Genomic DNA, 16441 nt, shown 5'->3' on the forward strand with positions numbered 1-16441 from the left:
GTGACAAGCACACGTCATTCGGCCCTATTATATATTTCGAAAAAAGCCGAATAGCACTGGCAATGACGACTGCAACCTTGATATGTATATATATATATATATATATATATATATATATACACACACATAGAGAGAGAGAGAGAGAGAGAGAGAGAGAGAGAGAGAGAGAGAGAGAGAGAGAGAGAGAGAGAGAGAGAGAGAGAGAGAGAGAGAGAGAGAGAGAGAGAGAAGGGGGGGGGGCAATGAAAACTTTCCGCCTATGTTCAAGACCACGCCCTTTGCCTCCGACTCATGCTGCATCATCTGGCTGCAGTGTCAGCAAACTGCGCGCATGTGCACTTTTTCGAGAGCATTTGAGAGTGTGGCCTACATTCATGAAAAATGCTTGATCGAGAAGGGATGCCGGTCGTTTCTTTCACTTTCGAGGCGCCTTTTCACGCTACGTCGCCACTGAGCAGGATGATTGTTGAAGGGCATCATGCTAGCTGCAATCAGCCTGCTGCGCGCTTGGCTCCCGAATTTAGTAGATAACAGGATGCTCAGTGGCGACAGAGCGTAAAAAGACGCCGCAAAATAAATGACCAGTGTCGCTTTTTTATCAAGCATTTCTCAAGCGCTCTGAGAGAACTGCCCGTGCGTGCAGTTTACTGACAGTGCAGCCAGATGGTGTGGCATGCGTCGGAGGCTGTGCACTCCGTTGTTCACATTTCTTTTAATCCCCCCTGTACCAACAGAATTACACATGTGCCCATAGCTCTGGGTTCTGCCAACCCTGAACACATGTTCCCAAGTGCAGTGTACCTTTTAAACCATGCAGACACCAACAGCTTCTCGCATTGTGTTCCCCCAGAAAGTAAACCTTGCTGCACCCCAGCAAAGGGAAATTTGTGGGCTTGGTATAACGTGGACTGCTGCCAAGACTTAACGAGCATAGCTCTCCCCGCAACACTCACTCTGCACAAACTGGTACTCCGCCTCAAGCGAGTCCCGCGAGAGGCGTGGCCGGGAGCTGCGGCCGAAGCCCAGCAGGTCGAAGGCGTACACCGGCCGGTCCTGGGCCAGGTCGTCCAGGTTGAGCAGCCACAGGGCCACGCCGGAGGCAAAGCCATGCACCAGCACCAAGGGCACCCGCTCGTCCCCCACAGCCTCCTCGGGGCAGCCGGGGCCCAGCTGCAAGGTGCGGATCTGGTGGCTGCCCTTGCAGCCCAGGATCGAGTCGATGCTCACAAACTGGGACCGGAAAGGCAGCTTCACATCTGCGAGGGCCACGAGCGCACTGTCATGGCCGCCTCCGGAAACAAGGCACACACTCTCCCCTGCCGAAAGGCGCCTAGAGGAGAACAATGTCTGCGCCACAGGGCTGTGTAAAAGAAAGGGCTGGACTTCTGGCCAGCATTTGCTCACTCGAGAGTTTAAGCCCTACGCTGAATTGCAACAACACACAGTAAATGAGTTATCTTGCGCACGCCTATAGTAATTATGTACTTAAGTGTTACCCCATTTCTAGGGTGTTGTGCTGACCCCCAATAATAAATGCTGTCTGTATTAATTGAGAGCACATTTATACAATTATACAGCAATAATTATACACTGTGGTACGGATAAATCAATGGAAAATATGCCAGCACTTACGGGATGATAGCGTAAAGCTTTTCCCTGAACACATACAGTACACCAGTTGAGAGACACGCTGAAACTCACAAGAAAGCAGCTTTTTCTCAGCCTCTTCCAGGTGCTCAGCAGAAGTGGGGCACCATCGTATGTAACCGGAGATCCAACTGGGAACAAGGTCAATCAAGCTGCTCAACAAGGTGTCCGCCAGCAGGCACGTGTGCTTCAGCAGGCGCAACCTGTGCACCCCACACATACAGCGTCACATGCCACCAATGCCTCAGACATTTCAACGGCTCACAAACAATCAGCCTCTCTGTGTGTTACTAGTGCAACAGAATTCTATGCGCATAAGCTACAACTTCTTTTACAGCCCAGCCAACCCACACGGCACCGATGCACAAATGCAAGAAAATAAATGAGCGTACACACATTCCGAGATCTGTGTCACCAGAGGTCAAAATAGCTCACAATTCAGGCTTAATAACAAAAAAAGGTCAAGGCATTACTTTGTTGGCATCAACAAGTATTTTCAAATTCGTGTGTTCCCATTCCCATTTGTTTTTGTTTGTCCATCATTGTATATGCCCAGCTGGTTGAACTATGAATGTCACAACACAGCTATGACGTAAGAAGCACGCTGAAAAAACACTGACAATAATCTGCTTATTTATTGACAATTGCTTCACAGTGCGGATTTTCCCCCCCTTCTATTCTATAAAGAGTTATTTTTGTTTTGTGCAAAAAATTTTCAATCAAGAACCGTCACTACTTACAACTTCCACAAGGCATTTAGAAGAAGTGATATTAAAGTCAATTACCGCAATAAAGAAAAGCGTCCTTATATATTTCATTACTGTATTTCATCATGATCAAGGGATCTAAATGCTTTGTACCATACTGCCCATCACAAAAAAAAAAAAAATAATAATAATGCACTTATTTGCAGCTGCCATATTTATTGTCATATTGGACATAAAACTTCCTTCTAATTTCTACTTGATTCACAGGACAGCAATTTCTTCCCTAGCACTGCATATGTCCAACAATTATGAGCGCTGAATTTGTACCTTTCTTCACTGGATAGAATTTAATACTTTCTATCAATGACAGGAGCAGTCTTGAAAATCACTTATTATAGTCCATAGCAAGTGGGATATGCAAACAGCAAACAATTTAATACCAAAGTAAAAAAAATTACACAAATATTAGACTGTGCAGCAGCATTTGATTCACAGCGCCAAAACCGTTCCTTTGAAGTGAATGGTCACAAGTCTTGCATTATTCATGCGCACTAACTGCGGGCAGATATGCTAGCAGGAGCTTTCAGAAAAAGATAAAACCCACTATGGCACAGCCCCAGCAGCCAGATATATGCAAGAAGGCAATCCATCATTTAGATGTGCTTTTCCTAGGCTTTTTTTTGCATCCAGTTCCCCATTTTACACGTTCAGACAGGCTACTCAAAGACAAGTGTAAAATTTGGTCTGCCAGCTTCAAACACCTTTTGCTCACGATCACTTTGGAATGACACTTATAAGCCACCAAGGTTAGCCGGAAAAAAAAAAAAAAAAAAAAAAAAAAAGACATAGTCCATCCAAGCTTTCGAAATTAACTGGCCCAGATGCCATACCATTTGGAAGTTTAATGTGTTCTAAATGTAAACAAGCTTGAATAAACACACTTCTATCCCATCGTAACAATGCCTATTGTAAAGTTCCGAGAGAACGCCCTTCCCCGAAACATCACCCACACGTCCTTTAAATGTGAAATATTCAATTTACTAAAACACCCAAAAAATTGCCTACCCCACAAAATTGCGCTAGCTTCAACGTTGGCCTTAGAAAGCCCATCAAAGCTAGCTCCCTTGGCCGCGAACAGCGCCGATGTCTCCATTTTGAACAAAAGAGGCACGAAGTGTCCAGTTTGACTGGCAACACAAGGAAGAATAGGTAGTAAATTGGCAGAATAGAAAGGAGAATGAGGTAGAGATAGGAAGAAAAAAGTGCGGGGAGATACCGTCTTGGCATCGTTTAAGCGGTGCGGCATCTAGACAAGCCATGATGGTTCTGAAGACGCGAATTCAACCAACGCCTGGCCTCTGTGAGCACGGAACCGGGGCGGGGCGTCAAAGCTCAGGACAGCATGGTGGGCGAAGCGATGCAGCTCGTGTTCAACTCTGACAGCAACGCATCGTTCGATGCCTTTAGCAACAACGAGTGAACAAAATAAAGGCGAATCATCTATTCATTTGTCGATGTGGTCCATTATTTGTCCTTTAAGCACTTTACCTGAAAGTTTGTCCATCTCGTATTTTTTACTTGATATTTCTGCAGTTTTGATTGGCTGTGCGGCCACTTTTTTCAAGTTTTTCGCACCTGACCCGAAAGTTCGCTGACCCCGCATTTTTCCCTTGATATCTCTGAAATTTGGGTGGGCGTTCTTCCGGAACTTTACGGTAGGTCTACAATGAGATTTTTTTAGAACCAATCTTTGACACACATGAATCAACAGGCAGCCCACATGTCCCCCTGTTATGCAAGCTGCTAGGTTGTTTCATTTCATTGTGAACTTGGCTTGAACTGCCAGGTGACAACTGTGCTTCTTTTTTGTGTAGCAACCATTGATGACACAACATTCTGCTTGTGTTTGCTAATATACGAGCGTTCTGCTGTGGATTGCTGAAAGTCGAGCCATGAAAGCGGTTACAATCTTAACTTTTCCCACTAACAGCCCTTCCGTCAAAATCAAAAGGCAAATAACAGTTACAGCTAAGCATTTTGGTTGTGCCATCTTGGAATGAACGAATCAAAATCAAACGATTAATCCCGGTAAAGCGGTATTTTTCATCTGCACCGTGATTTCCCTGGAAGCAGGCGCTCATGCCTTGTTGCCTGTGAGCAACAAGGTGTGCACAAAAAACGATCCCTCCAGGGTGGGGATCGTTTAGCAATCAAGGTATTTCTTTTAAAGGAGTGACAGTAAAGCGCACGTATGTTTAATGGATCAATGGGAAACTGACGCCCACGATTGTTCGCGCGGGAACACCTCCATGCGTTTTTAGCGAATTTCTTTGCGCTTGTATACACTGCAATTAGCAGTACTGCTCCACGCTGGAAGCATTCACTTAGAGCTCTTTACCAAGCACAGTGTGCCGTATTCATGTCAACGAGGAAAATGTGCGAAGAAAATCGACACAAAGCTGCAATAAGCTATCGAAGGTTTCATTCACGTTTTCGACGGTTGCCCATACATGCGAAAGGGACACACCAATTTGAACCACGTACCCTTGCCAAAAAATTCGAAAATAATGCACATTCTCAACCAGACAGAGAGTTTCAATTTATGCTTCGGTAAACGGCGTTAAAACTGACGTCGCTAATCCAGTAATTGCCGGAAATCCCATACGAGAGGTCGCGCATCATGCATGCAACAAGAGTGCAACGAAATCACATGCTGAGCACCAGACCGCAACGCAATGAATTTTAAGCGCTTCAAACACGAATGACAGGGCCATATCTCGTAAGCAAATTTTACATGAAGCATAAACTTTTGCCGAAATCACACGAGCAAGACTGAGAAGCCATCACTTCGCTCGGCGGAAAAAACCTTGTATCTATGGGGTTACGAAATCGGCCTTGAAAGCTCCATCATTCAAGGCTTCTGGCAGAGACACCAATTACCTGAATATCAATAAAGTAGTGCAGTGTGTGTCACCTTCGCTAGTGCTGCTGTACTACCTTTTCCTTGAACGGATAGAAAATTGCTAGCAGTTAGAACTTCCAATCTACGTACCAGCTCACAGCTGACGCACCGCGCACACACACACACTGTCATTCATTCCTTTACGTGTCAACACTCACCCCTTTGAAAGCTCCGCCGACGGTTGATCTTCCAGAGACATACTTAGATGTGAAAAGAACCCTTGCTTTGTTGTGGCAACAAGCAGGTCGATAATGTAAAATTACGTCAGCCTAATGTCCCGCGTGCGGGCACAGCTATACTTTAGTTGTACTCCACACACCACCGGTTCTCCTACAGTAGTGAACCATGGGGAGGATTCCGTAGACCGTAGTTGCCGTAGCTTCACGCGCGCGCACTGACTGTGCCTATCAACTACACGAGATGGCGCTACAAAAAAGACATCTTTGTTATGATCAAAAGAAAGACTTTACGTACTGAAATTTAACATAAAAGTTATTTTCTTTAGTATAGTAGGGAAAAATTACTTTTAGCTTTACACATCAATACGCGGCTGTCTCAAATAACTTCAGGAGCAGACAAATAACAAAAAATGGTTCTCAAAGCGGCAAGTTTAAGCATACAATTCTGTTTCTTTATTTAAATCATTTTTAAATAATCACAGAGCTCTGTACGCTCGTTTTATTTGTACAAAAAAGTTTACGTTCGTAACGTGCAGACCTTCTGTGGTAGTACAGTACCTAGTTCAGTGCAGCAGTCGGTGGTCGGGTCTGTACCCCGGGTCCGTCAAAATGTCTCTCGTGTATTTTATCGCAAACCCTAGTTTTGATACCCTTGTATGCGTGAGTTTTGTTTGTCGCAATGACATAAGTTGGCCAGAAGGGACAAGGCAAATGCACATTTATAAAGCAAGGTTTGTCAATCTCCTTATATGTTAAGTGGGTTTTGTGCACCTGTCATTTTATGCACGCACTAGGCCTAACGCATTGCTTGCTGCTTTGTTTCAAAGTTTAAAATATTTGCAATACCTTCTTGTACCTTTGCGAATAACGCTTTAGAGGGCTAGAAAAAAAATCTCTATTTTCCGTACAAGAGTTCTAGGTTTACGTTAATTTTATTGGCAATGTTAGCATTGCTATGTGCAGACGACGCAAAAACTAGGTCAACGGATTTGCGTATTCGCAGAAGACAAATGTACGTCGGACGAGTCCGCGTTCTTCATCTCAAATCGTAGTTTTGAATCACGTTTCAGTGTGAGCCTACGGTGAGAAGGGGCAAGGCAAATGTACATTTATAAGGCAAGGTGTCATTCTGTGTTTAGCAGCGAGTTTCGCGTAGCCTGCATTCAAGTGTACTTACTATGCGCACACAAAAGTGTTTGTATTGGCATAAACATACTGTTTGTTTTGATTCACAGCTGTGCTTGCCCCTTTTCGTGCGTAATACTAGAGTCCTTAAGGACTCTGGTAATACTTAACGTTGGGATTTGCGAGAAGCTGAGACGTCGTTCCAGTTAGTATTACGAGACCGCCATGCCACAGAACAATATTTTAAGTTCCGCAAACGCAAACGTTCAGTTTGCTTTCCATGTCTTTTTTTTATATGTAATGTATTATTTATGACCATAAAATCGTAGCAAGAGATGAGGTCCTCGTTGCACCTTTATTAGCTACAAGCCAGATGGCTAGTCAAAAATATTGTGCTAATTTTACGAGCCCAACCTCGAGCAAAGAGAAATCCAATTCAACCTTTCGGGGGATGAGGCAGAGGGGCCCAGGAAGCGGGGCACGGTGCACCGCTTCCTGGGCCCCTGCACCCACCGAAGGCTAAACCATGGTTTAGCCTTCGGCGGGTGCAGGGATTATTTATGGCACACTGCCCTGGCAAGATATCAAAAATGTTTGCTTTTGTTGCAACCGAGCCCACAATGTCGGCCCGCGTCGTCGATGGTATGGCTGGCGAGCTGGCATGCTTGCTGGCGAGTGTCCTGCGTTCGGACAAGAAAGAGACAGAAGTCTAAACGCAATCCATCGCGAAGAGGGCAAAACAAAACAAAAAAAAAAAAATTCAGGGAAGCTTTCACTCAGGCGCAAGACTTGAATGGCGAAGCTGTCGTAGGTGGCCGTTGACGGACACAAAGTTGAGTTTTAGTATCGTACGTTGCAGGGCCGCACCCAAAGGGGGGGGGGGGGGGGGGGGGTTCAACCCCCCTTCCCTCCCCCCGAAATGTTTTCCAGGCAGCACGTGAGCAATACGTACTGTTGCTTTCAGCAAAACTACCCCCTTCCCAAACTCCATACCCCCTCCCCCCCCCTTCCGAAAAAAATTTCTGGTTACGGCCCTGGTACGCTGTGGTGTCGTAGTTGACGTCGGCGGCATGGCATTTCAATGACCTTATGTTGAGCAAGGTCAGCTCGTCGTTTTGGTCGACGTTTTCGTAAGCCACTCTGCAACCGCTACTTCGTCTCTAGCGGATGCTTTGCACGCCGAGCCTCTCGAAGCGCGGTCCCTTCCCCAGCCGCGAAATATCCGCGGCCGGGCCATGTGGAGTCAACAGCTTCGACATTCAAGTCGCGGCTCTTTTACGGTGTACAGCATGCGCACGACGACACGAGGACGATCGAACGAGGGGCGTACGCGTGTCTTTCTCGTTCCGAGCAAGTGTTGCCACGATACGGAGAATATGCTGGAGTTTCTTTGTGGCCAATGTTTTCCAATATCTCCCTAAGTGGATTGCTTAGTTGAACGTGCGCTCGAGGCACGCGTGCGAGCGCTGGTCATTTTCTTGGTAATTTGAACTGCGGATCGCAGGCGAAAAAAAACAAAAACAATTGGAGGCCCATTTGGACCTACCGAATACACAATTGGTCTAAGTGGAACCATTTGCATTTTCAAATGGTTCCATTGGAACCAATTGTGTTTTCGGCAGGTCCAAATGGTCCTCCATTTGTTTTTTTTCGCCCATACTCGAAATATTTGCTCACGAGCTTCGCTGTTAAAAAGACACATTAGCACTCATGCTTTAGCACTTTATACGGGTTGTGAATGCGAAAGCATGAATGTCGAGTTGAACGCGCCGAGACGCTATGCGTCCGCCTCGCGATATCGAAGGGCTTCGTAATGATGCGGCTTGAGACGCTTCGCTGTGCTTCGCTCGGATGGCTTCGATGTGTCTCCTAGACGTTGCGCCGCTGCTCGCTCATGCATGTAATGGGAGAGAGAGAGAAAAGACTGTATTGGGCCCAAATGAGAATAGTGGCAGAGCTGACGACGATGATGGCAAATTTCGCTGCTTTTTCTTCCGCTCCCTTAATCTCCCTTAATCCCTTAAACGCCTCCAAAGGAGCCGTTTATCTGCTACGGACGCCGAAACCGGCATTTTCTCTCAGTGGATCATCGAAGGCTTTCGCCTCTAAACGACGTTACAGCTAACGGGGTTGCGACATGAGAACTCAAATCGGCAAAATAACGTTCTCGAGCTCTGTCCAGAACGCACTGGTACTGCTCGCCGATAGGCTACATGTCGCCGTTGCCTGTAGCCGAATCTTGTTAGGACATGTACGCTGCGCGGAAGCTGGCGGTGTAACTCGCCTTTCGTTACTGTGTAACACGAACGCCTCTTCGTGCCAGCTGGAGGAGCAGGCAACGGTAACAATGCGGCCGAACACGAAAATTGCGGCCCGTAAATGGGGTGCGTCACAGCTGTCTGTCGACTGTCCCAACCAGTGGACGGTCGCCGGGAATGGTGCAGTGTAGAGTATACGTATGTTTTACTCAGAGTCAGCGCTGAAATTTTTCACAAAAATAATAAAAAAAAAACATAAGGGCACCGTAATTTGTTCGGCATTAAGCTTCTGGCGTCCTGCGTTTTAATATAGAGCATGCTTTGGCCGCTAATGCCAATTTCAAAGTCAATGTTTGGCTGCCGTGAGCAAAAGAAGCGCCGCAAACGTACTTCAGCTTTTCCTGTATCCAAGCAGATACTTCCAGGAAACAGATATTTACAGGAGACAGATAAGGCCCCTTATATGCGACTTTCTATGAGGCAAAGAATGCTTCGCATTTAAAAACAATAACCTGAAGTTAATTTCGGCTGTATTTTTCTGCATAGAAATGGGGGGAAAAAAAGGTAGGCCGGTAATTTGCACCATGAATGAGCCCGAATGAGGCATTCGGAAGAAGCTCGCAAAAACTGCGATTTAGGCAGTGTCATACGTACAGTCGCGGCCACTGATTCAGGGAACACGGAGCGGCTGGCCGCGCTCCGCGGAGCGCCACGAGGCGCAAGCGCAATCAGGGCCAGCGGCGGAGTTAGCTGAGCATCGTCTGCTACGGCTCCTCCCACTTCACCGCGAGCGGCGAAACCTAGATTGCGCGCGCGCTTTGGACTACCACAAACCACGCGTGCGGGGAAGTGGGAGGAGCCGTAGCAGACGACGCGCAGCCGGGCCCCGCCTCTGGCTCTGATTGCGCTTGCGCCGCAATACTTCGCGCGGCTCCCGCTTGGTGGTCCGAGAAGCGCGGCCACGCTAAGGTCCCTGAAAGAACTTTTAGGGACCTTAGGCCACGCGCGCCGTGTTCCCTGTATCAGTGGCCGCGACTGTACGTTTGTAACGAGAGCGCATAGTTGGTCCGTGTGCACCGGCCATGTAACTTTGCCAGAAATTTTTTTACGGGTGTTATGCACCACCGGTAGAAAAGAAAGAGCCTGCGTTCAAACGATACATAGCTTCCACCTTGTTCATTTTTAGCTTCCTTTTTACATTTCGACATACCGATGGGGTGTGTTATAGCATTAGCGAAAATTTCGGGGTGTTCTGACACGTACCAAACCCCACCCCCCTGGCATACACCGTGCACGAATATCCTTGCCTTTGCAGGGAGCTGCTGTTCGCGGAAAGCCGGCTGATCGCTTGCCCCGTGCTCGAGCCTCCGTACGCGGTCCTGGCCGTCATGCAGGTGGGTCAGCGCGCGCGCGAAAAAGGTAAGCATGCGGCCTTTCGCCACAGGGCCGCCTCAGCTGCGGGGATCAACTTGGCGCGGAATGAAAGGGCAGATAGGAGCAATGCTGTCCAGGAAGCGCCCCTTCTCCCCCTTGGATCCTCCCTTGGTAATGGGGCGGTATTCAGTCCGTCAAGGACTCCGGGGTGAGATCATACAGTGTGTTGCAACGATAACTGGAACACTTTAAAAATTTTTCCTGAGCGATCCGCCGCTCTGTTCACGCTCAAACTTCACACAAAGGTCGCATTTTGTGGTCTATTTTGTTTGACACCGGGAACAACAACGGTAGTTACCTGTTTATTCTGAAAATAAATAAAAACGATTTTCGCCTATGGGAAAATGGCGGCGATTTGGACGTGCGAGCCCGAAAACCGGGTTTTCTGATCGTCTGTTAGCTCATTTCTAGGTGCATTTTCTGATCGTCTGCTGCACCATTTGGCTCCGTACGTGAATCCCAAACGTGCGTTTCACTCTGCAGGTGGTTCCGTCGTCCCAACATCAACTTGCGCTGGCTCGCACGTTCAAATCAGCGGCCATTTTCCCATAGGCGAAAATCGTTTTTATTTATTTTCAGAATAAACAGGTAAGTACCGCTGTTGTTCCCGGTGTCAAACAAAATAGACCACAAAATGCGACCTTTGTGTGAAGTTTGAGCGCGAACAGAGCGGCGGATCGCTCAGGAAAAATTTTTAAAGTGTTCCAGTTATCGTTGCAACACCCTGTATATCCTTCAAGAAGAGAGAAAAAGCTTTATTTGCGCAGTGCTTCTTATTCAGTCACGATAATCGGGTCCTCTAGTCCGGGCTTCTGTTAGCTCAAGCCTCTGTTCTAGTAGTATTTCCCTGTACGTGGTACGGAATGAAGGGGGTGAAGGCGATCGGCTGGCTCCCATATGCTTGGAGGGCAAGCAGGAACGCCGCTGAACGACTTGTAAAGCGGTTACTTCACGAAGGGGTCGAAATGCCTTCCTGCTATTATGGGCGTCAAAGGTTGGTTGCTTGGTGTCAATTTTAGATCGATATTGATGGCTGTTGTGCCGAGATTCTGGAAAGCAGCGGCTCAACCGCTCTGTGACTGTCTAAACAGCAATGTGTGACCAGGCTAGGGAGCGGACGCCTTGGACGACGTGACGTCATTCGCCAGCGCGCGTCGGCGAGCGCGCCGGCGCGGCTTGACGGGAGGATTTTACGAGTTTTTTTTTTTTTTTTTTCTAGTGTCGCTGTGTATGAAGACTTAGCGGACGACTGAATATTGTGTGCCAACCTGCAGAGACTATTTAGCCACGAAAAATCGCACATAAACTATAGTGCCTATATTGCGACGGTAATTGGAACACTTTAACAATTTTTCCTGAGCGAGCCGCCGCTCTGTTCGCGCTCAAACTTCACACGAAGGTCGCATTTTGGGGTCTATTTTGTTTGACACCGGGAACAATGACGGTGCTTACCTGTTTATCCTGAAAATAAATAAAAACGATTTTCGCCTATGGGAAAATGGCGGCGATTTGGACGTGCGAGCCCGAAAACCGGGTTTTCTGATCGTCTGTTCGCTCATTTCTAGGTGCATTTTCTGGTCGTCTGCTGCACCATTTGGCTCCGTACGTGAATCCCAAACATGCGTTTCACTCTGCAGGTGGTTCCGTCGTTCCAACATCAACTTGCGCTGGCTCGCGTGTCCAAATCAGCCGCCATTTTCCCATAGGCGAAAATCGTTTTTATTTATTTTCAGAATACATTGGTAAGTACCATCGTTGCTCCCGGTATCAAACAAAATAGACCACAAATTCCGACATTCGTGGCAAGTTTGAGCGTGAACAGAGCAGCGGTTCGCTCAGGAAAAAATTTTAAAGTGTTCCAATTATCGTCGCAACACCCTAGTGCATCGATAAACCTCGGATATGCGCCATTTTGAAAGGCACGCCCCGCATATGGGTGACATTGGGTGTGCAGTTTTGGTTCCATCTTGACCACAAAGTGTTAAAAAGCTGTTTGTTGCCAAACGGGCTGTTAAAAAAGTATACAAGGGAAAGCGTGGCCTCCGCGATCTGCTGCCGGCGGCGCGCCGCCGGCAGCCGATCGCGGAGGCCACGGGTTACTGTTTCCTGTGCGGTGCGTGCAAACTTGCGGCTGCATAAACATACGCTATGAAACTGCCCTATGGCGCATGAAGTGAACGAAAAAAATCACATACGTGTGGCAATTAACTAATTCCCCCCGTGGAGCGCGAGCGCGCGCAAATCGCGAAATAATACTTAGCGCGTGCAAAGAAGTTTCCCTTCTGTCTGTCCTCGTTTTTTGCGCTGTGCAATCATGCCAAGTTTTGGTCGTCCGTCCTTACTTGTTTATTTCATTATCTTTGCTTATCTATTTAATGTGTGGTAATTTTTGCGGAATTTTTTGCAATAAATTTTTATTTTTCCTGGTTTAATGGCTAATTACCTGCGATATCACCAAGCTTTAAAGCATGTTTCCTGTTGGAGGTGATGAACTTAGCTTTTGTGGCAGTTCTTCAATTGTAGTGCTCTGCCGGTCCACACTGAACATATGTAATGGCAAATCTGCTCCAACATAAACAAGACTCACGCAACTAAATGTTTCGCGTAAGCTTTCACCGATGTGTCTGTGAGGGTCCATGGTTTTCGCAAGGTAAGTGATATACGCAGGCACCTCTGGCTGAGAACATGTTTGAGCCACAGCGGAAGCATGATAAATGCTGGGTCTTTTTTGTGCTCACTTCACGGGAAGCAGTGCATTGTGCCTCAAACACAAACCATCTTTGTGTAGTTGCAGCCCATGAGACTCGTGTAGTGAATTGTCCCACACTTCCGGTCCTAATGACAGTTCAAAGCACGTGATTAGAGCCCATGCTCGAAGACGTTTGATTGATGGTGTTAATTCTTTATTTTTGAAGACAGTGCTATACTGCATCTTCTCTGTACTGCACTGGCACACGTGTTTGTGGCCTTGAGCCTCCTCTCAATGGCATTCAGTCCATGCTGTATCACTACAGCGGCTGTCTAGACATCAATTGACCCATCAGTATAAATTGTGAATGTTATCTGAGTATACAGTGTGTTTCAAAGGCTTGACTGTAGCTCACCTGCTTTTTGTGGTTTTGTTCGTGGTGTTGTAGTGAGAATGTGCATGCAGCGTGGGTCAGGCCGATCTCCAGGCCTGTTTGCAGGCTACTCATGCCAGGTGGGTTTTTGTTGGGCTTCGACTGAGCCTTTCTCAAAAATTTTGCACCACACCAGGCCAGGTGCAGGAAGATTTGGGTGGACCTGGATGCGGGCCTGTGTCTGTAAATGAGCCCCATGCAGTGCTCTACCTAGTTCCAGTGGTGAAGCCGGTTTGTGCAAATGCGTGTGTGTTGGTCGCAGAGGGAGCTGCTGGATAGCGATTCCTTCAAGAACCTGGTGCAACAACTGAAGCTGGTGGTGTGCTCGACCCGCCGCCCGGTGCCCGTGCAATACCAGACCTGCTTGGCATACACCATGGGGGCAGTGGTGGCACCGGGCTGGAACCGAGTCGGGCCATTCCTCTGTGAAGGTGCGCACGCTCCCGACAGCCCTGCCCTTACAGCAGCCAATTTGGCTCTGTTCCGGGCTAAAGCAGCAATGGGCACATCGCATCAGTTGCCCACTGGTATTCAACTCAGAAGAGCTAGCTGCTATGTCCAGCAGCCGAGCTGGCCTTGAGGCTGAACTTGCATTTCCATAAAGATATACGAAATGTACATGTGTTGAACATTTTCTGAATAGAAGTACGTATACTTTCGAACAAAGTATACGTACAAACAAAGAGTCGAACATTCGAACAAAGAGTCAAAATGATAGCACTTTGTATTAAAGAATATTACTAACGTCAACAAAAAATTAGGCCAAGCTTGCAAAACGAGAAAAAAAATATAGGAACTTTTGGTTCTATGGTGTATTTCGATTTGATTATTGGCCATGGTAGTTTTGACCCCGTACGTAATGCAAAAAGCACGGTAGTGTATAGTGGTGTTGGCAAGTCATGGTTGTTTCGGTGGTTCTACGTGAAGGGTGATGAGATGACGGTTACAGCTGGGAACCTAATTATCCCTTTGAACTGCGCTCGTTTTCTTGGAAGCACAAGTGCATGATGGTTTGTGCAGTAACGTAACCACTTTGGAAACGAGGGAATGGTTGCTTTTTTTCAGGCTCGGAAAATTCTTCACTGTGGTGGTCTGTGAGGTATAAACACGAATTTGCTGATCAGACTTTTTCTATGAAGAGCTAGATAGAAATGGCTAAATTAATCTGTTTCTTATCACTGGAGGATGGCTCGGGGGTATAATTAAAAATTAAGTGCTAAATACAGTGTAACCTCGTTACAACAGATCTGCATACAACAGATTTTGAGATACAGCATACAGATTTGTTATGTTTTAGTTTGTATTCCTATCTGTGACATTGATTAAACTTCCTTTACTGCAGATTTTGCTACAACAAACATTCGGATATAACAGACTAGATTAAAAGGTTATGAAGTCTGTTTTTGCACCTCTGCTGTGAACTTTTCAAGTGCACGCATTTTATTTCATACATATGCAGTGTTTGTGTTTCTAATTTACAATGGTGGTCAAACAAAAGCAGCTTGCAACAACTAAAAATAATTGTGAATTAGCAGAAGTGAAACTTTTGCTTGCCAAGAACTAGGACTGTTGAGTGCATGCATTCATACACTTGCAGTATGTGCAAGTGTGATGTCCTGGCACTCATGTGATAGGATTTATAATCTAACAATGTTAGTGCAACAGACCAGATGTTTATATATGAAAGTTACCATAGTTACAGCAAAAAAATCTGAGCCCCAGTATAGAGGGCTAGATCTCCAAGTGTAGCAAGAAGACCTGTACTTGCACTTTGCTTATATATTCCTGTGGATACAGAGGAAATGCCAGTGGAAGTTGAAGAAGTGAAAGGTTAGTAATATAATAGTATGATCAAGCGAATGAACAGGTGTAGAGGGTGCCAATATAACAGGAGCGCAGCAAATGTGCAAGACTCATGCGTGTGATTTTGTGTCGTGCTTCATATAGCGTCACGGGGATGAAACCGCTCAAAAGCCAAAGTCATCTTAAATGTTTACTGGCCTTAAATACCAACCTGCGTTAATTGTAACTGAATCTTGAAAACCGAATGGCATACTTTTGTTGTTTCTGTTTTGTTTTTAGTGCTGCAAAGTCTGAACTCTGGTTACAACAGACCCCATCCGTGATTCCATCAAAGTCTGTAGTGATGGTATTTGGATTGTTCAATTTTACTGCAGACTGAAATCGCGATCACTATCATGGTGTGTTGTAACGAGGTTATACTGTATGTTAGGGCAACAGGGAGGACAGTAAGCACGATGACAACAGAAACAGCACGCTATCAGAAAGGCTGTAGTAAATTAATATAAGCAGTGCTGCATCTTGTGCTTTTTTTTCTGGCTGTTTCATCCGCACTGAAGGACGCAGCATGTACGAGCAGGGAAAAAAATAGCCTCATTCTTTCTTTGCAGGAAGAAACTTCTTGGTTGAAACTGGCCCACTGTCAGCAGTTGGTAATTATATACCTTCACTCCCCCCCTCCCCCCCCAACACACACACACACACACACACACACTTTTCTATGCATTTAGTTGCATTTTTAGTTAGCTCTCTGTATTTTGATGGCTCTGACAGCTCTTGTTCAAGAACCACTGAGATTTATGTTCCTTTGGGCAAGAGTTCGCTGTGTCCCTAGTGGTGCACACCGTCCGTAAAAGGCTGCATGCATATATCCTAAAGGGGAAATTGCATAGATGAAACTCATTTGTTTTAAATGGGGCCTTGCCATAAAAGTATCAAGTTTTAGCTGGTAGTTGCGATGGAGCGAATGCTGTCCACTTTCAACACAGACTATCGTGACTGTGACTGTACTTGCTTTGTACAAGAGTAAGCACACTAATGTTCAAGGAGGCATTTTAAGCTTTTGCTTTCAGGGAGAGATACAAGAATTGGATGCAGATGAATTACAAGTTGGGCCAGTTGGTGAATAACTGAGGCATGTTTCCTATAGTGCAAAGAAAGATGCATCCGCATCTGGTGTTCGCGTCTTTTCTTTTCTTTTTTCGTT

At 46.3% G+C, this 16441-nt stretch overlaps 2 protein-coding genes across 6 annotated transcripts in view; one reads left to right on the top strand and one right to left on the bottom strand.

The window, feature by feature from the left end:
- Window positions 1-5709, bottom strand: part of LOC144155331 (1-acylglycerol-3-phosphate O-acyltransferase ABHD5-like) — a 42042-nt gene extending 36333 nt beyond the window's left edge. For 2 of the 3 annotated variants that reach the window (XR_013319555.1, XM_077686688.1), the window contains exons 1-3: window positions 5475-5708; window positions 1702-1850; window positions 954-1256 (exon numbers count right to left, since the gene is read on the bottom strand). Coding sequence is in view for 1 of the 3 variants with exons in the window: in XM_077686688.1 (XP_077542814.1) it covers window positions 954-1256; window positions 1702-1850; window positions 5475-5515 (493 nt within the window). In the remaining 2 variants the exon portion in view is untranslated. Of the gene's footprint in view, window positions 1-953; window positions 1257-1701; window positions 1851-5474 lie in introns of all 3 variants that reach the window. The other variant, XR_013319556.1, reaches the window with a different exon arrangement.
- A 299-nt stretch (window positions 5710-6008) lies between these two features.
- LOC144155332 (uncharacterized protein C18orf63-like) overlaps window positions 6009-16441 on the top strand; it is a 34661-nt gene continuing 24228 nt past the window's right edge. The window contains exons 1-4 of one of the 3 annotated variants that reach the window (XM_077686691.1): window positions 6009-6226; window positions 10194-10272; window positions 13697-13865; window positions 15846-15887. In XM_077686691.1, coding sequence (XP_077542817.1) covers window positions 6105-6226; window positions 10194-10272; window positions 13697-13865; window positions 15846-15887 — 412 coding nt within the window. In that variant the 5' untranslated portion in view covers window positions 6009-6104. Of the gene's footprint in view, window positions 6227-10193; window positions 10273-12747; window positions 12963-13696; window positions 13866-15845; window positions 15888-16441 lie in introns of those variants that run through there. The other 2 variants (XM_077686689.1, XM_077686690.1) reach the window with 2 other exon arrangements.

This window comes from Haemaphysalis longicornis, unplaced genomic scaffold (genome assembly GCF_048455015.1).
Source record: "Haemaphysalis longicornis isolate Haplotype H1 unplaced genomic scaffold, Haemaphysalis longicornis Haplotype H1 scaffold_1, whole genome shotgun sequence".
NCBI lineage: Eukaryota > Metazoa > Arthropoda > Arachnida > Ixodida > Ixodidae > Haemaphysalis > Haemaphysalis longicornis.